The sequence below is a fragment of the Lactuca saligna genome, chromosome 2 (genome assembly GCF_052625555.1).
Source record: "Lactuca saligna cultivar CGN05327 chromosome 2, ASM5262555v1, whole genome shotgun sequence".
Lineage (NCBI taxonomy): Eukaryota > Viridiplantae > Streptophyta > Magnoliopsida > Asterales > Asteraceae > Lactuca > Lactuca saligna.
The window spans coordinates 139,402,938-139,424,060 of record NC_136418.1 but is presented as its reverse complement, the minus strand read 5'-3'; the positions used below and the strand labels follow the sequence as shown (position 1 = coordinate 139,424,060).

At 37.6% G+C, this 21,123-nt stretch overlaps 1 protein-coding gene across 1 annotated transcript; it reads right to left on the bottom strand.

Annotated features, from left to right (window-relative positions):
• Positions 1–15,588: 15,588 nt before the first annotated feature.
• Positions 15,589–19,441, bottom strand: LOC145031798 (uncharacterized). The gene is made up of 6 exons (XM_078980430.1): positions 19,305–19,441; positions 19,103–19,214; positions 17,750–18,247; positions 17,345–17,476; positions 16,422–17,062; positions 15,589–16,327 (listed from the first exon to the last, which is right to left on the bottom strand). Exons 2-6 carry the CDS (start codon positions 19,212–19,214, stop codon positions 15,704–15,706), a joined length of 2,007 nt encoding a protein of 668 aa, XP_078836556.1. The 5' UTR covers positions 19,305–19,441; the 3' UTR covers positions 15,589–15,703.
• Between the last annotated feature and the right edge of the window lie 1,682 nt (positions 19,442–21,123).

The following is a 21,123-nucleotide window of genomic DNA, read 5'->3' as shown; positions in this document are numbered from 1 at the left end:
TGGGACTATGTATTAAGCCCAATCACTCCATCTCATTTATATAGTAGAGTAAAGGACTTAATGGACTAAGTCCTTAATGGGCTAATTAAGAAATACTAATATTTAAGAGATTATCAACACGCACACGAGAATTATTTAATAAGTGAATATTAAATAATAATCATTGGCAGAAATTAATCTAAGCAATAATGGACTTAATGGATTAAGTCCCTAGTGTGTTAAGTCCTTAGTGGGTTAAGTAAGCAACACTTAACCCTAGTTATCATTTGATGTGAAATCCTAATTTCACTTGGGCTTTGTGTTGGGCCATCCGAGAATAATCAAATGGACTAGAGTAATTAGTTGGGCTTTAAGGTAAGGCCCATATGAAGGATTGGGCCCAATTTGGAAAATTGGGCCATAGATGGGCCACAGTTGGGGCCGAGAGGATTGTATGATATTGGGCCCTTAGAATGGGACATGTTGGACTAAACTGGACATTTGGGCCTTAAGGGAAGTCCATGTAGAGGTTTGGGCCGAATTTGGAAAATTGGGCCATATGTTGGGCTTTAATCCCTAGTTGACTTTGGGCCTATGGATTGGGCCTTGGGCTTGGGTAAGCCAAGCTAGGGGTAATGTAGTAATTATCCAAAGCATGTATTTTTAGTTGTGTGTTAGAACCCAATTATTAATTGGGTGTTATTTGGTGTTGACAGTTCGGGAATCTGTCAGCCAGCAGCTGGGGTGGAGTCTGCGGGACTTCAGCAGTGTGGGATTGTGTCAACGGGACTTCAGCAGTGTGGGATTGTGTCAACGGGACTTCAGCAGTGTGAGGTGAGTTTCCTTCCAGTAGGGACGGGTCTAAGGCCACAATGCCGGCCTGTTCAGTTAGCAGTAGTTTCCGGACTTCGGTCCGATGCAGTAGCTAGTATGTTTGATGCCTTCGTGGCTCAGACAGGATTTATGCACTATGTTTTATGTGTTATGTGTTATGTGTTTCGGGCTACGTCCCGATGTAGTATGCAGTATATGTGTTCATGCTAGTTGATATGTTATGCTATGCTATGTTCAGTCAGTTAGTTCCGGACTTCAGTCCGATGCAGGGGACAAGGTCCCAGTCGGTTCCGGACTTTGGTCCGATGCAGTTAGTTCCGGACTTCGGTCCGATGCAGTTAGTTCCGGACTTCGGTCCGATGCAGGGGACAAGGTCCCAGTCAGTTCCGGACTTCGGTCCGATGCAGTTTTCGGGCTTCGTCCCGATGCAGTGGGCAAGGCCCAATATGTGTTTATATGTTATTGTATGGTATGTGGTAGTTTGGGGGAGCTCACTAAGCTTCGTGCTTATAGTTTCAGTTTTGGTTTCAGGTACTCAGTTTTCAAAAGAGGAGCTCGGGAAGATTGCAGTGCACACACCATTTGTTCAGCCTGGGATGTTTATACTCTGATATATTTGACAGTTGTTATAATATTTTGAGATACATTGCTTATGATTTCTATACGAGGTTTATTGACTATGGTTTTATCATTAAATTAAACGAAATTTTCAGACTGTGCTTTTGGGATGTTTCAGATGCCCTTCCAAGGCGATACTTTCAGGAGCACCATATCCCCGAACTGGAACTCCAGGTCCGATCGACGCTTGTCGGCATAACTCTTCTGCCGACTTTAAGCAGCCTGAAGCCTGCTCCGAACCTGTTGGGTCCTCTCCATCGTCTTGAGTACCACCTTGATACTCCCCATGTCCCTTTGACCAACCTCACCCCAACATATCGGGGTCCTGAACTTCATTCCATACAACATTTCAAAAGAAGGACGGTCGATACTCTCGTGATAACTATTATTATAGGAAAATTATGCAAACGGAAGGTAAGTATCCTAACTACGTCCGAAGTCTAGAACGCATGCCCTCAACATATCCTCCAGAGTCTAGATGGTCCGCTCGCTTTGACCATCCGTCTACAGGTGAAAGGCAGTGCTAAAATGTAGGTGAGTACCCAACTCATCATGAAACTTCTTCCAAAACCTGGAAGTGAACCACACATCCCTATCGGAAATCACTAAAACTGGCACCCCGTGCCGCACCACTACCTCCCTGATATAGATGTCGGCAAAATTTTCGGCCGAAATGCTCTCCTGAATCAGAATAAAATGGGCACTCTTAGTCAACCGATCAACGATGACCAAAATCGAATTTACTCCACGCGCTGTCTTGGGAAGCTTTGTGATAAAATCCATAGTAATATCCTCCCACTTCCACAGCGGGATACCCAACGGTTCGACCTTGCCGTGAGGTCTCTGGTGCTCAGCCTTGACCTTCCTACATGCCAGGCACCTCTTCACAAACCAAGCTACGTCCCTCTTCATACAGGGCCACCAATAATCAAGACGAAGATCCATGTACATCTTCGTCGCCCCGGGATGGATAGAGAACCTGGGTTTTTGCACCGCCTCCATCAATACTTGGCGCACACCTCCATGATATGGGACCCACACCCTACAGTGAAGGGTCAACAATCCACGACTGTTATAGTTGAAGGAGGAAACCTGACCTACAGTATGCTCGCTCTTGCGATGTTCCTCCTTCATGGCCTCCTGTTGGGCCTCCCAAATCCTCTCCAATAGTGGAGTCACACCCGTCATCCTCATACAGATATCCCTAATCGGTGCCGCCTTGCGGTTAAGTGCGTCGGCCACGACATTGGCCTTCCCCGGGTGGTAGAGGATCTCACAATCATAATCCTTTACCACATCAAGCCATCGATACTGCCTCATATTTAGATTTGGCTGATCCATGAGATACCTCAGGCTCTTGTGGTCCGTGTAAATGGTACAACAAACCCCATAGAGGTAATGGCACCAAATCTTGAGGGCGAAAACAACAGCCCCAGCTTTAAGTCGTGTGTCGGATAGTTCACATCGTGAGGCTTCAACTGCCTCGAAGCGTAAGAAATAAATGCCCTCTCTGCATCAATACCGCACCCAAACCTGAGATGGATGCATCGCAGTATACTATAAAATCCTCCATGTCCTCTGGCAGGGCTAAGATTGGTGCCTAGCACAATCTCTGTCTCAACGTCTCAAACGCGACCTGTTGCTTAGGCCCCCAGTGAAAGATAGATTTTAGGACTCGCTGTGGTCATTACGAGTTTGTGGTGATGCTATTTGGGCTCACCAATGATCCATCCACGTTCATAGACCTCATGAACCGCGTGTACCGACCGATGTTGGATTGGTATGTAATAGTATTCATTGATGACATCTTGGTTTACTCCAAGACTCAGGAGCAGCACGAGGAGCACCTGAGAGAGGTGCTAGAGACACTGAGGAGTGAGAGACTTTTTGCGAAGTTCTCCAAGTGTGAGTTCTGGTTGCACCAGCTGCAGTTTCTTGGGCACTTCGTCAATCAGAAGGGTATTTTAGTAGATCTGGCCAAGATAAAGGCTATGATGCAATGGGAGATTTCGAGGTCTTTAACTGAGATTCGGAGTTTCCTGGGTCTAGTAGGGTATTACAATAGATTTATCTAGGACTTCTCCAAGATTGCTGTTTCGTTGACCTGACTTACCTAGAAGTCGGTAGTTTTTTGGTGGGCACCTGAGCAGTAGGCAGCCTTTGAGACACTCAGGTAGCGATTGTGCGAAGCACCGATTCTGACATTTCCAAAGGGAGTTGATGACTTCGTAGTTAATATTATGCCTCAATCACCGGTATGGGTGCAGTTTTGATGCAGAGGGGTCATGTGATAGCTTATGTGTCGAGGAAATTGAAGCCTCACGAGGCTAACTATCTGCATGATTTAGAGCTAGGGGTTGTGGTTTTCACCATCAAGATTTGGCGGCATTACCTCTATGGGGTCCTTTATACCATTTACACCGACAATAAGAGTTTGAGGTACCTTATGGATCAACCGAATCTAAACATGAGGCAGCGTCGGTGGTTAGATGTGGTTAGAGATTATGATTATGAGATCCTTTATCACCTAGGAAAGGCCAATGTAGTGGCCGATGCTCTGATCCGCAAGGCAGTAGTGGCCTCGATCCGAGACATCTGTTTGAGGATGACAGTGATTACTCCATTGCTAGTGCAGATTCAAGAGGCGCAGGTCGAGGGCCTGAGGGAGGAGCGCCGAAAGTGCGAGCGGATTATAGGCTAGGTGGCCTCCTTCGATTATGAAAACCGGGAACTGATGACCTTGCATGGGAGGTTCTGGGTGCTGTACTGGGGTGGAGTGCGGTAGATATTGATGGATGAGGCCCACAAGTTCCGGTTCTCCATCCTTCCGGGAGTGACGAAGATGTACATAGATCTTCGACCTTGTTACTAGTGGCCCTGCATGAAGCGAGACGTACCTTGGTAAGTGGAGAGATGCCTGGCCTGCAGAAAGGTTAAAACAAAGCACCAAAGGCCTAATGATAAGGTGCAATCATTAGACATTCCCGTGTGGAAATGGGAGGATATATCCATGGATTTCATCACTAAGCTTCCTAGGACCGCATGTGGAGTCAATTCGATATGGGTCGTCGTGCATCAGTTAACCAATAGTGCTCACTTCATAGTGATCCAGGAGAGCATCCCGGCTGAGAAGTTGGTCGGGATTTATGTGCGAGAGGTAGTGGCATGTCATGGAGTGCCTGTCTCGGTGGTGTCAGACCGAGATGTCCATTTTACTTCCAGATTTTGGAAGCAGTTTCACAACGAAATGGATACTCATCTCCACTTCAACACCGCTTTCCACCCCCAGATGGATGGACAAAGCGAGAGGACGATTCAGACTCTTGAGGACAAGCTTCGTGCATGCGTTTTGGATTTCGGTGGCAGTTGGGATACGTTTCTTCCGTTAGCATAGTTTTCGTATAACAACAGTTACCACGCCAATATAGACCGACCTCCCTTCGAGATGCTCTACGGGAGGAAATGTAGAACCCCAATTTGTTAGGGGTGAAGTCGGTCAGAGGGTCATGGGGAGTACGGAGGTAGTACTCAAGACCACGGAGCGGATCTAGTAGGTCCGAAGCATTCTACAGACTGCTCAGAGTTGGCAGAAGAGTTACGCTGACAAGAAATGTTTGGATTTAGAGTTTCAGGTGGGCGACATGGTCCTCCTGAAAGTGTCATCATGGAAGGGTTTTATCAGATTTCGGAAGCGGGGCAAGCTAGGCCTCAGGTTTATTGGTCTGTTTAGGGTTTTGGCCTGGGTGGGTCGGGTTGCTTACTGGTTAGATCTCCTAACAGAGCTCAGTCAGATATCTCAAATCTTGGATCTAGGGAGGGTTCCATGGCATAAAGGTGAAAACATTATGACCATGGAAGCCCCATGCAAGCATATGAGCAAGTTTATGGTCTTTTTGGCCCCAAAAGACTATGAATGGAAGGAAAACTCGAAACTTTATGGGTACAACAGATGTTAAGACCCTAGATCTAGGTTTGTATGTGTGGATTTGAGACTCTAAGGCCTTTTGGACAAGATCCATGTCTTATAGGAATTAGGGTTTGGTCTAAACCCTTTTTGAAGAGTTATGGATGGGTAAAGTTGGAAACTTTACCCTTAGAAAGGCCTTTCCAGTGGGAAAACGAACTAAGAACCTTGGATCCAGAAGATAGGGGATTAATCCATTAAGTTGGCCAAACAGACAGAAGGGCTCGTCGAGTCCATAAGGGAACTCGGCGAGTCGTGTCTTATTGTCGTGATTTTAGTTAAGTAGAACTCGATGAGTATATAGAGGTACTCGACGAGTGGATGAGCCAAGTTGCAACTGAACAGCTCGATAGAACTCGATGAGTCGAAAGGTTGACTCGGCGAGTTGGTCAACCCAAAATGTTGACTTTGACCAGAGTGTTGAATTTGACCAAGGGTAAAATGGTCATTTTACCCTATGAAGAGTTATTAGTTTTTGATTAAGTGTTATTATGGAAATTATAACCAGAGAGTTGCTGGAGCAGTAGAGAGGGATTCCTCACTTAGGTTTTTAGCAGTCAGTCATACGAGGTGAGTTTTCCTTCAGTAGGAATGGGCCGAAGGCACCAATGTCGGCCCGTTTATGTATGTAAGTATATGTTGGGCTTAGGCCCGATTCCAGGGTTAGCTTGATGCATCTTATATGTTCCGGACTTCGGTCCGATGCCGGGGTGGTCCCGAGAAGAGTATATGTATACTTGTTGTCTTTGTGATTCATGCATGTTATGTGTTATGTATTTCGGGGCAAGCCCGATGCCGGGGTCAGCCCGATGCAAAATTAGCTTATATGTGTTATGTGTATTGGACTTCATTATGATGCCAGGGAAAGCCTGAGGAAATCTGTTATGTTTATATGTTGTATGCTTATGTGTTATGTGTTTGTCGTTATGATATCTATTCCGGACTGCGGTCCGATGCCGGGCGGGGACCGATGCAGTAGACGAGGCCCAATATGTGTTATTGTATGTTATATGATAGTTTAGAGGAGCTTACTAAGCTTCATGCTTACAGTTTTCAGTTTTGGTTTTAGGTACTTCCACTAGCAAGGGGAAGGGCTCGGGATGATCGCATGGCACACACCGCAGTTTCAGCCTGGGATTGTTTTAGACTCTAATATTTTCTTACTTGATTTTTATACAGTATTTGACATGATGTTTTGAGATACATGGTTATTGGTTTTCTTTATGTTGATGGATGAATTATGGTTTTATTAATGATTTTAAAAACAAAAATTTTGGACTGTATTTATAGGATGTTACAGAAGAAGTTATACATATAATATTATCAAAGGCAAGTTACAATATTCAATTTGCTGACTTTTTTTAATATATTATATATGTCTATCATATATATGCGTACTCAGAAATATTTTTAACCTATTTTGGATGTCGAAAGTATTTTTGTCACGGTTCTAGTCCGTGGACCATTTTATTTACGAATGTTAAATTCATTGAAATGACCATTTTGCCTCTCTCGCTTCTGCTTCTGCTTCTCATCTTCATCTCCATCTCCACAAGAAAACCATTTATTCTATCCTAGAATTATATATTTTTAAAGTAGTCTGAGCCTTTGGATCATCTCAACTTCTAATCGTGTCCGTTTAAATTGCCCTATTTTTAACAGAAGGTAACTCCCTGCTATAATTTTGAGATCCAGGTACTTAGTTGGGTAATCAACCACAGAGCAGAGATATGGCGACACAAAAAAGAGATAGGATGTATTTTATTTGATCTTGAATTGAAGGAATTAGGGCTGAAGAATTGGTTACTACATCCAATTGTTTTTTCTTTATGCAATCAAACAAAAATTCTATATTTGTAATGAGTCGAGATCTATGCAAATAGAGTTGTGAGAAGGGCTGTAATGGCCGTAGACTCAGTGGAGAAAGTCGTATTGGAGCAGACTGATGGTGCATTGTGTCGACCTAGAGGATGGATGGTAGTGATGGTGCTTCAGAGGTATAACTAAGATTAAGAGTCCAGATGGAATATTAAAACAATGGGGCAATTTCCATCTGATATTTGTATAACTTACACCATGTAGCAACAAAATCAAGATAAAAAGATTGCACACATCACTAAACCTTTCTATAGTTATCATTGAATAGAAGATTCCATTAACCAATTACCTCTTTGATAGGTAGCAAAAGTAATACATTGGAAAACTGATATTTCGTGTACAATGTTTGGACGCCTCTTAAAGAAATGGAGGAAAATATAATGAAATGAAATGGAACTCAGGAACATATTTCACCTGTATTCTACTTTCATTCCCTTTCATTTCACTCCTTAAATTAACTCGAAAACAGGGTGTTAGTCAAGACATTACAAGTGAGTGTATGAGTAAGTATAAGTGTGTTTTGACCGCGAGAAAAGCCTTTTCCAAAAGAAACATCAAAGTGATGAAAGCAATTTAAAATTTGGGGATAACCCTGAAGATTCAAGCTAGGGTAAATAGCACAAAAGACATTCAGTTTACACCAAAATTCTAATTTGAAATTTTTTTGTTTAAATTTGATACCATGTTTTCCAATTTGTTACAATTCTGACCACTTGACCGATCAACCAGGTTACATGCTGATGTGGCATGATGACGTGTCAATTTTGATGATATGACATGCTGACGTTTCAAAATTAAAATTTTGTTTTTCTACAAAAAACACTAAGTTTTTTTTTTTTTTTTTTTTTTTTTTTTTTTTCGATTTTGACATTAAGTTTAATTTTTTCTTTTAATTTTGGCACTATTTTGTGTTGTTCTAAATCGAACATCATTTTTTCCAATTTTATTCGATGTTAACAATTTTCTATTTGAAACCATTTAAATATATTTTTTAATACATTTAAACCGTATAAATACATTTTTTTCAATTAAAAACCATAGTTTTGTATAAATACAAATGGAAAAATAGTATATATATGCGGTTTCAAATGGAAAATGGTCAAAATTGAACAAAATTTGATAAATGATGTTTGATTTGGGAACAAAAAAACATAGGGATAATGTCATAAAAAGCCTTAATTTTGTATAAAAAAAAAGTCGGTTTTACCCTCCGGCGGGTTTTTGTGTTGTTAATGCCGCATACTTGTCTCACCTTTTGCGTTTATGCCAAATACTCGGTTGCAAGAGGGTTTACCGGTTACCCCTCTACTTACCCATTAACTTTTCCCCCCGTTTCTTAACCCAATTTACCAAACGATGAAGATGGGTTTGTGAAGAAGAACATCACGAAAACAAAATCAGATTTCTTCACGAAAACAAAATCAGATTTCTACACCAAATGACAATGTCAAAATCAAATTCAAGCTGGAGTGGCACATCAAGAAGGAAAAATCGGGAGAAAATCTGATGTACCCGTGGTGATATTTGCCCTATTTATGTTTCACGCACTCCAGAAAACCCAGGATGAAAGTTTTGTGGCTGCCCTAATTACTAGGTAATTGTTGTGATGTTTGCCCTAATTATGCTCTCTCTACTATCGTCCCTTCTTTATGTAATTTTATTCTTCTTTTTGTAGGATGAAGAAGGTGGTTGTGGTCATTTCAAATGGGTTGATGAAGACGAAGACGAATTTAGGGCTTTTAAGAAGCAATAAAACCTTCAACATAAAGATATCGAATCTGTGATGTTACTTAAACTGATTGTAGGGCTGCTAGTGAGTATTTTGGTATGTCTTGTTGTTGTGGTTATTAAGATGTAAGTTAGATGAAATGATAACAAGTTTGTAGTGTGGTTTATTACATTGGTAGATGTACTGAATATGTAAAAGTTTGAATTGGTAGATGTACTGAATATGTAAAAGTTTGAATGGTGCAATAGTATAAAAGTTTGTATGGCTATTATCTATTTTATGAATGCTTTTGTGAAAATGGTAATTACACATTCGGCAGAACACAAATGCAAAGTAAGATGCATAAAATGGTAATAAAATGTGCCAATAATGGTAAACATGTTCACCATAACACAAATGCAAAGTAAGATGCATAAAATGGTAATCAAATGTGCCAATAATGGTAAACATGTTCACCATAACACAAATGCAAAGTAAGATGCATAAAATGGTAATCAAATGTGCCAATAATGGTAAACATGTTCACCATAACAAAAATGGGAAGTAAGATGCATAAATGGTTATCAAAGTTGACAATACTGGTAAACATATTCAACATAACATAAATGAAAAGTAAGATTCTTATATGGTAATAAAAATTGACAACAATGGATAACACATTCATCATAACACAAATAAAAGGGGGTGTATTAATTGCATAAGGTTTTTTACATTTCACTAATACGCAATAGCCATCCAATTGTATCCAAAAGCCTAAATAAATTATCAAAAAAGGCAACCAAGTTTATAACATAAAACAAGTGGATGTATGCTACATTTAGTGGATGGAATGACAATAATATTTAGCAAAAGGGGTTTCATCTGCCTATGTTTACCCTCCCCACTACACCCCCAAAACACTTAACCAACTACTCCAACCTAACTGGATAGCTAGCAAATGAACCACCTCCATTTTTTTCAAGCACCGTCTTCTTCAACTTCTGCAAAATGATCCTTTCAGAGGGTTTTCAACCTTGTCAATCGAGGGACATCATCAGGACCTTCATCATCACCTCCTTCTTCTTGTTCACCTTCATCATCACCCAAGTGACCATCATCACATCATTCTTCTTGTTCACCACCGCCATTAACCTCAATAACAGCATCATCAACAATACCATCAACATCATCAATAATAGCCTCATCAACAATACCATCAACATCATCAATAATAGCCTCATCAACAATACCATCAATGTCATCAATAATAGCATCATCAACAATACCATCAACATCATGAATAATAGCATCATCATCATTATCAGATGGATGATCCAATACATCTTCCATATCTTGATATTGATAATTACATAAATAAATTAAATTGGAGAATAATAATGAAAAACAATAAAAAAAGTAATTTCTTACCAACTCAACGGGTGGCATGTCATCTAGTTCCAGTTCTACCCCTTCCATACCTTCAATTTCTTCCATGCTATATCCTGATTCCAACATCGATGCAATTTGTTCAACATCCAATTTTACCTTATCTACAAGGACACCATCATCTTTTCCATCATTAAACTCAACATCAGCCCTATAATCTAATTGAGTAGCATCATAGGTTTCTGATTGTTGTTGAAAACTACCCTCCCCTAATATTTCGTCCAACCCCTGCTCAACCTCATCAAGTACTTTGTGTAGATCTAAACCAACCCTTGGAAGAAAAACATCTTCTTTTCCAACATCAACCACTTCAACTTCTTCAGCAATATGACCATCTTCAACAATAACATAATTAACATCACCAGTCTAAATATCATCACCATGACCCCCGGTCTCAATACCACCACCTTCCCCAATCTGAATACCATCACCATGATCCCCAGTCTCAATACTATCACCATGATCCTCATTCTGAATACAATCACCTTCCCCAATCTGAATACCATCAACACGAAGTTCTTTTTGAGTTGCAGAAACATTTTCTTTCTGAGTTGAAGTAGCCTCTTTTTTGGACCTTGATGCTTTTAAAACCTTGGAACTTGATGCTTCTTTCTTTGACTTTTTTTTTCATATTTGGAGGCTGAGTGGATTGAGAAGCTCTTAATGATTCATCAAATTCAGTAGCCTCTTTTTTGGACCTTGATGCTTTTAAAACCTTGGAACTTGATGCTTCTTTCTTTGACTTGTTTTTCTGCATTGGAGGCTGACTGGATTGAGAAGCTCTTAATGACTCATCATATTTAGTTAACAATGGATCTTTCCTTGGTTTGCCTCTTTTCTTTGGTGGCAAGGGTACTACTGGTTTTTTCTCATTCTTAAAACTTTTTTGATTATGGCCATACTCTAAGCACTTCCCACATCTTACTGTTCTTGGTACAAATACCCTTGTTGATGAAAACCTCCCCTCTTGTTCACGAGCATGCCTCTTCCTTTTGGTAGTAGGCCTACCTGGCATTCTCCTAGCCAAAGGAGGCAATGGCTTTATGAATCCAGTTTGGCTCCAAAGATTACTCCCATTCACTGGTTTGATATTAGAGGAGTAAGACTTTTTAAAATTTTCCTTTGAAAAGTACCCATCAATATATACATCCGGTGTTTGATTGATGTAGTTGATGGCTGCATTTGCATGTACACATGGGATCCCAGACAAATCCCATAATCTGCAACTGCAAGCCCTGCTATCCAAGTCCACCATATAGCTGTCACATCCTCTTCTAGCTTCAAAAACATGTCCTTGACTATGAACTACAACCCATAACTTACATAAATTGTTATAGTAAGTAAGAATAATAAAAGGAAACAACAAATGTTAAATTTCTTTTATGCATACCTCATATTTTTCCCAAACAACTGCATTTTCCTAAGTATAGCAGGACAAACATTTGATTTCCATTTAACATTTTCCTCTGTCATGTGGGAAAACCTATCCATTATATATATATATATATATATATATATATATATATATATATCCTAATCTCCTCAAGCATTGTGATAAGGGGTGTTTTTTCCTAGCATCAACAATGATTGAGTTGAAACACTCTGAGATTCCATTCTCAACTGCTTCACACGCATAACCCCTATTAAAGTAAGTTCTACACCATGTTTTTGGTTGTCTTGACATCAAGTAATCATATGAAGATTGGCTCAACTTCTTGATGGTTTCCATGTGCCCCATAAAGTCACTTTCTACACAACTCATTGATGCAACCCAAAATAATTTCTTGAACTCCAACCCTGTGTATGCTTTCTTGAAATTGGCATAAACATGCCTGGCACATTGCCTGTGCTCAACATCTCAAAGTATATCTTTTATAGCTTCAACCAATCCCTACAAGACAAGAACATTCAAGTCAATATTCATCCCTTTTAAATTGTATTAACATTTATATAAAATGGAGCATTGAAAACAAACCTTATGTTGGTTAGATATCACCACCAATCCTCTGTCATCATGAAGGTGTACACTCTCTCTAAGAAGCTCAATAAACCAAGTCCAGTTAGGCTTGTTTTCAACATCAACAACAACCCATGCTATAGGATATACCTGGTTATTAGCATCTCTACCAATGGCAGTCAACAACTCACCCTTCACCTGTCCTTTTAGGAAGCATCCATCCAAACCAATTACTCCTCTACACCCTAATTTCCATCCATCACTTAGAGCTTTGAAACCTACGTAAAATCTGTGGAAGTAGTTCTACCCATCTGGATTGATAGTGACACTAACTTTGCATGTTGAACCTGGGTTGGACCTTAATAATTCATCAGCATAATCCCATACCCTAGCATAATGTTCAGTTAGTTTTCCTTCAATCAACTTAGTGGCCCATTTTTTTTGCCCTATTGACTTGCCTAATGGATACTACACATCTCAACCTTTGTTTAATGTCAGCAATCATGTCCCTAAGTTTCATCTTAGGTGTGTTTGCAATTTCAGTAATGTAATGCCTACCTATCCATTCAGGGGAAACAAGACTTCCAAATTTGAACTTCCTACTACAACGATGCTCTCCAACCAAATTTTTAACTTGAAATTATTTTTCATTGTACATCCATCCAGCATACAATCTGAAAGGACAATCATTCATCTATGTCCTCTTCCCACATCTTGCAACTAGTCTAGTTTTATCACATTTTTCAAAGTATATCTGATATCCATTTGACACCCCATAATTTTGAATACAAAACTTAATTTGTGCAGGAGACTCAAACATATCACCTACCTTAGGTTCCATATGATCCCATGGTGTGTTTGGATCATGAATTATGTATTTATTCTTCACCGCCTCTTGTTCACCTTCTTCATCACTTTGCCATTGATTAGCTTGATAAACTTGTGCTCTGATTTCATCAGCCATGCTTGAATTCCTTAAGTTTTCATCACTAAGTAGAACATTGAGAAAGACGTCCCTACATTTATCAAGCGCAGTCACGAACTCATGCTCTAGTTCGTGATCCATATAAATACCATGGAGCTCATAATCCATCTCATTTAGTCCAGAGAAGGGCTCGTATATACTAGCAAAGAGTTCTTTGAAAACGTCATCCATTGAAGCCATTACAGTTACCTGCAAAATCAAAAAGATTTTACAAACAAAATCAAAGAATTTTAAATAGATAATTGCTTTAATCATGGATTTGAGAAACTTACTGGTTCAACAACTCAACGAGACTATCACCCAACTATCTTCCTGCTAGAACAACGATGCCAACAGTGTAGACCTAATCCTCTTCAAATACCCAAATTTCGTGATGATTCCCTTCCAAAAGCCCAAGATTTTTCTTTGTAGACTACGATTTACGTAGATTGAGTTGACGCTTCGGAGAGAGGGTGTGGAGCACTATGTCTAACGTTTACCAAACGGGGTTAATTTCTTCGTTGGTTAAGAAACGCGGGGAAAAGTTGAGGGGTAAGTAGAGGGGTAACCGGTAAACCCTCTTGCAACCGGGTATTTGGCATAAACACAAAAGGTGACACAAGTATGAGACATTAATGACACAAAAACCCGCCAGAGGGTAAAACCGACTTTTTTTTATTACAAAAATTAAGGCTTTTTATGACATTATCCCAAAAACATAGTGTCAAAGTTGAAAGAAAAAAATAAACTTAGTGTCAAAATCGAAAAAAAGTGAAAACTTATTGTTTTTGTGGATAAAAAATTTAATTTTGACACATTAGCATATCATATCAGCAAGCCAAGTCATCAAAACTGACACGTCATCATGTCACGTCAGCATGTAACCTGGTTGACTGGTCAAGTAGTCAAATTTGTAACAAATTGGAAAACACAATATCAAATTTGTGATAAAAAAACAATGTCAAATTAGAATTTTAGTGTAAACTGAGTGTTTTTTTGGCTATTTACTCTTCAAGCTATTTGCCAAAATTTAAAGAAATCAGAGGTATGGTTTACATTATGAACCCTTGTTGTGGTTTTCTAAGAATTGAGCTCAAATGGGTATTGAATCTTGGATCCTTGTTGAAATTATTTGATGGCATATATTAATTTTACATACAGTTAATTTAGTGTGTAGTGATCAATCACTGTTTGTTGAAAAGTTTGTTGGAATCCTAAGTCGATGAGGACTTGGAGACCAAGCAATCTAATTTATGGAAAATTTAGTTTATGGCAAGTTGGTCATAAGTTTCCTATTCTAATACAAGTTGGTTTGTTAGTTTTTCCATTTAATAAAAGATTGAATTTTGATTACTTTTTTGTTTTGCGTTCTCATTTTGTAAACTAGAATTGGTATCAGAGCGAGGTGAAGACGGTGCCGGTTTGAGAGTCGGTTTCAAGAATACCGTAGCTTTTTGCTGTGGGGCAGACGCAGCGGGAACCGGGTTCGTTTTAAGGGGGTGTAGATTGTTTTTGATTACGAGTTGAAGCATCTCAACAGCAGCCTCAATTTTTCTTGATCAGGCTGGTTCTAAGGTAGAGAGAGATCAACCGGAGACGCAAAATAAACGAACGAGAAGACGTCAAAGCGAGTGGCTTTGATTCGGTTCGTTTTGCAGGTGACGGAAGACGGTAAATGTGGTCGTGACCTAGTCTTGTTGTTAGGTGGAAAGTTGCTCTCAGAACAAGCTTGATAAAGAGGTCGGGGTGGTGAAAAGAGATAATAGGATGTTGATCGGGGTTGAAGAATTCTCTAGAAATACTTAGAGATTTGGGGGTGATTGTTGGAATCCTAAGTCGATGAGGACTTGGAGACCACACAATCTAATTTATGGAAGTTTAGTTTATGGCAAGTTGGTCATAAGTTTCCTAGTTTAATACAAGTTGGTTTGTTAGTCTATATATACCTATCTATAATCGAGTTTATGATTATTAGAATAGATTGTAAAACATCGGTTTTGAGTTAGTTTTTCCATTTAATCAAAGAGTGAATTTTGATTACTTTTCTGTTTTGCGTTCTCATTTTGTAAACTAGAAAGTTATATGGGATGGTAAGAAAAGTTATATGGGATGGTAAGAAAAGTCGTGGCCAATGTGAGGAATTTATTTATTTGATTAAAGTGGGTTTTTGGGCTCTCATATCATTCATGGAGAATCTCTCCATTTCTTGTCTCCCTATGATGTGAATCTAAACAAAGCCATTGCAACAAACATGAGTGAATCATATTACAATTAAAAGTTTAAACTTACAACAGTTACAACATTTTCGAAGTACATCTTGAAATGAAAAACATTGTGAATGGGAACAAACGGCGATTAGTTTTCATAGTAAAGAATATGTTTCTTGGGCCGGAAGAGGTACCTAGAAGCATATGTTGAGAAAAAGACGTCTTTTAACAGAGAAAACTGAAGCGAAACATATAGGATGACTGGCAAGGCAGAAAAAAACGCGATAAGGATCGGTATCCATTTCAGTTTGTTGTGGTATAGCACGAAGAAGCTAACACTAAAAGCAATCATCATGGTTGTTATGGAGAGGAAAAGTGTTGCTAGACCTAACATCAGCTTTTTGGGTAATGACTCCTGGAAATCACGTTCGGCATAACGTGATGTGAGTATGGATAAGAACATGAGGATCGAAGCTGATGAAGAGAACAAAGAAATGGCATCTGCCACTGCGAAAGTGATGAAGGGTAAATTTTTAGAAAAAATGGGGATGCCATCATTCTGATCATAGCCACCTGGAACTGTGAAAGCTGCAGCAAATACAATGGTGGCAATAAGTGCGGCAACCACCATACATTGACTAGCTGTATCTTTCATCCAATCTTCACCTTGTTTGACTAAATCTTTGTGTTCCTTGGTGAATAACTCGTGTGGTGTTAATCCATCTTTGTTCCTACGTTCCCGATAAGAAGGAGGGATCATCTCCTCCACTTCCTGTGACAACGTGTTTTATGTCAATGTTAGATGAAATGAAGTGATGTAAGTGGAAAAAGAAAGAAAGATAGTGTGGGGAAGAAAACATATATACCTTGAACCATAATAGTTCTCGTTGCATTTGAAAAGCAACTCCAGACACATCCTCAAGTCGCTTTTTCTTAGCACTCTTCCCAACTAGGTGCAACATGTTGTTCTCATTTGTATCTTTAAGGGGAGTTATGAGATCCTTCATTGAGCCTATCTCGTACAATAAGTTGTAGATACCCTCATGACGATGTTTGACAGCAGTGTGAAATATGCTTTGATTGTCATCATTTAGTTTCCATATTATATCAGGATATAGACGGATGAGCTCAATAACAAATCTAGTATTCCCCATTTCAGCAGCAATAAACAGTATTCGGGAAGAGTACTTTGGTCTTGCATTTTCCTGCAAGGCTACATTCGTATTGTTTGTAGTTATAGCAGCATGCTCTTTGTTTATGATCCCACTTCCATCGTGCTTTGTGGAAGTATTTTGTGAAATTTTTTGTAGTAGATGTAGAGTTTTTTCTGTGTCAGAAGCTGGCTTGTCATCTTTCTTAACGGGATCAGGGTGCCCTCTGATTATGTTATCAATTTCATTCGTAGGCTTCTCCGCAATTGCTCCCCAAATAATATTTAGTAGTTCCAATGCATTAGCTTTACTTTCCGTTTTAGAAGGTCCCACCTTTGGATGAATGCAAGTCCAAACTGAAAGCAACAATGGGAAAAGAATCCGAAGATGGGCTTAGCTAATTTCAGTTATCAGAGCCTACCAGATATTTACAAGTTAAAAAATGATGGATAAAGTTGGGTTATAGACTTCAGTTACTCTGGATAAATATAGAGGAATATTGTTATTACTAGCAAATTTCTGGCATATCACATGGTTTAGACTTTAGAATTAATATGTTTATTGGTGGTCTTAACCTAACCGATCAAAAATAAGAGAACAGAAAATTTTATAAAAAGAAAAGGAGTTGAGATGCTTACCCCACTCGATAGTTTTCCTGATGATATTAGATTCTGTTTCAGCAAATACATTTGTCTTTGGAGCCAAAGCTCCAAGTGCACTCCCACTAGAAGCAAGTTTTGAGTGCTCTTTCACAATATCCAATGCGATATCTAAAACAAATTCAATAGTCACTTTGTTAGCTAGGGAATATTACTGCTATACAACGAAGCATAACGCTCGTTGGCTTTATATCAATCCGGAAATAAATCATCAAATCTAGTTCAAGAAAGTTAAAACTCATGGTTGATATTAGTTGTGTAAACAGTAAACCTACCCCGTTAAGCTAATTTTCAGCAAGTTTAAGATATATAAAAAGGATTATTGCCATAAACAACATAGAGAATTTGTAGGTGTAATAACTACATACATGCTAAAACACCTACCAAACATATCAGTCTCCACACATTTGAGAAGAAGCCAACTACGGGTCTCATCTGTCCAGCAATCGTCACGCAACTTCTGGGAATATCCATACAAACACTTCACCATCTCATAATGGCCAAACAAGGCTGCCATATACAGTGGTGTCATTCCTCTACTACCAGTGATTGCCACCAAAGCCCTGTTGCTTTTAACCATAATCTCAACTATTTTAACGTTGCCAGCTGCAGCAGCTAAACACAGGGCAGTGTTGGAACTGCTATTTTTAAGTTCCAGGTCCTCCTTTTTCATCTTAGTGATCAGATTTTCCACAAATTCTTCAACCTTTTTGGTGCTTATTGCAGATGCAGCAACATGAAGTGCTGTTTCATTATTTGCAGTGATACTATACCTAACCAACTCTGGCCTTTCATCAAGAATCTTTTTAGCAGCTTTCCAATCACCTCTGATTGATGCTTCATATAGAGGGACAGCGATTGCAATATAATCTTTTCTGGTTCCTTTATAATAAAATCCAATGCAAAGTTAGCACCAATTCATCCAGGGACAATATTTGTAATATTCTTTTAACTTTTCAACATGATATATTAAGCATCAGTTATAGTTGCATACAACTACTTTGAATCCTTCAATTTGGTTTAACACATTAAAATTAAGCACAGTATAATTTTGATTTTAATTACTTGTTGGTGTCTTTGAATATTGAAATAACATTATATAGAGTAAATTACACAAATCTGCTTGTTTCGTCTGTATGTCCTTTTTTTTTTTTTTTTTTTTTCACTTAGTTTTAAACGTGACTTATCCCTACCAAACGTGAAATGACTATGTTGCGTTTACAAATTGAGAAAGTAAATATCATCCAACTTTTCTTTCATACCCATCTTACCAATTTGTTTTTAAAATTTTATTTATTTATTTTTAATATATTTTGAAAAAGACTGAAAACCAAAATAGATCTCATTTTTTTTTAAACGAGGTTGAAAAAAAATAATAAATAAAAAGAAAAAAGAAACTGATAAAGGCAATATACTCATTTCAGGTTTGGTCGGAATGAAAAACAAAACAAAGATATGAAACTAAGATTGGGTCAAACTTTGTGTGATTTACTCTATTAGATATGACAACTGAAAATCAATTCATCTAAATGTAGACTATCTAGGAAACAGCAATGGCGTTCCACTGTTGATTTTAGCCTTGTTTGCAAAATTTGCTAATTTTCCCGAAGGAAACGGAAAGGTAGGTATAAACACTTATCTCAACCATGGTCAAGCGTGGGGCACTAGTGCAAAGGAATAATGTGGTGTTAAATAGCAGTAGACGAAGTAAAGAGTAAAATGGGTAGCAGAATTTACCGGTGAGTAGATCTGGAATAGGTTTTGTAGGATGATTTGAACCAACCGAAATACTGATATCCTGCGGATCAGGGGTTAAGGTTGGGGCTAAATGTCCATCTATTTGCGCCATCTGCACAGGGACAACATTCATGATTATAACCCTACAAATTCCTTTACGCCATGAATAGAAAAACAGAGGATTTCGTGCAACTAACAATACCTCTGCGTCAGCGAGCGATTAGTACGTATGAATGAATGAATTTGACAGAAGACTTGAGATTGATTATTTGAACATGCAAACTACGATTTATATACACCTTACCTTGCATTAGTCAAGGTTGTAAGTCTTTAAAAATTAATTCTTCTGCCAATCAATAAATATGGACAACTAGCTGTTTCCAAAAAAAGAAACTAAAAAACAATATATATATATATATATATATATATATATATATATATATATATATATATATATATATATATATATATATATATATATATATATATATATGGGTTCAATTGAGAAAAATAAAAAAAGGTTAAGAATGGGGGAATCATTCTCAGTCACTCATTTAATCTAAAACATAAAAGACACGGTGACAAACTTATAAATATCGTAATAACCTTCAATCTCAAATACGTAACTATAGAGAATTCGATAACTGTTCGTACATCATCAAAAATTTTCCTCTAACCTTCAATAATCATCAAGATTTTTTCAACTAAACTGGAATTTCTTCGCTGTTCATGAAATTGGAATCGGAGTTTTGGACTCGCAATCACAGTCGACATTGAGGGACTTAGAATCGGTACTCATAGGTTCCCAATCGGATTTTCGGAAATCAAAATCAAATTGAGAAATCGATCAGAGATAGGATGTCGCATCTGAAGTCGAAATCGGAAGTATATGATGATTTGGAATTGATAACTTGATGTTTTTAACATTTTTAAAATAGTTAACTTGTTTGCACTCCAACTGTTTGATGAAATGCATAAACTAAATTACCACATTATATTCACATATGAATATGTTTTCTCACCTAAATCAGTATATGATTATTAAAAACACAAAACAAATATGCAAGTCTGTATGTTATTCATATGTGAATAACATATAAAAATTATATATATTTGTCAAAATACCTTCAATATTCATAAGTGAATATACCTTGTAATATTCATATGTGAATATACTGTGTAATATTGATAAGTGAATATATCATCTAATATTCACAAGTGAATATATTATGTAATATTCACATGTGATATACCATGTAATACTATGTAATATTCACATATGAAATATCATTTAATACTCATAAGTGAATATACCATATAATATTCACAAGTGAATATACTATGTTAATATTCACAAGTGAATTCATCATCCAATATTAAAATATGAATATACTATATTTATTATATGCTATATTCATATATGAATGATACTTAAATTGTAAAAAAAAAAAATCATACTTTTTATTCATAAGTGAATAACGAATGTACTGTAATAAAACCTGATGCATTGTTATTCATTTATGAATAAAGATAGTTGAAAATATAAAAAAAATAAAATTTTTATTGTATCTTAAAACTATATCAATATAGATGTCTATTTGTAGAGAATAAAAAATCATAAATTTTGGTATATTTAAAATCATTTTTTGATAAAAATAGCTTATAAAAATTAAAAAAAAAAACGAAAAAAACTATGTTTTTGTATATATTAAGGTAATGATTAGCATAGTTTAAGGAAATATGTTATGTCGAAAAACACATGTGCATTCGTTTCTCATTTCCGCCGGTACGTTGGAGCCTTTTGCGGCAAAAATAAATGATTGGCTGAGAATGATTCCCCTATTTTCAACCTTTTTTTTTCTCAATTGAACCCTCCCCTATATATATATATATATATATATATATATATATATATATATATATATATATATATATATATATATATATATATATATATATATATATATATATATATATATATATATATATATATATAGAGAGAGAGAGAGAGAGAGAGAGAG

Coding starts and splice junctions, on each gene's coding strand:
- LOC145031798 (XM_078980430.1), bottom strand. CDS start 19,214: ATGGCGCAAATAGATGGACATTTAGCCCCAACCTTAACCCCTGATCCG. Junction 18,248..19,102: donor TATTCCAGATCTACTCACCG/GTAAATTCTGCT, acceptor TTTATTATAAAG/GAACCAGAAAAGATTATATT. Junction 17,063..17,344: donor CAGGAAAACTATCGAGTGGG/GTAAGCATCTCA, acceptor TGTTGCTTTCAG/TTTGGACTTGCATTCATCCA.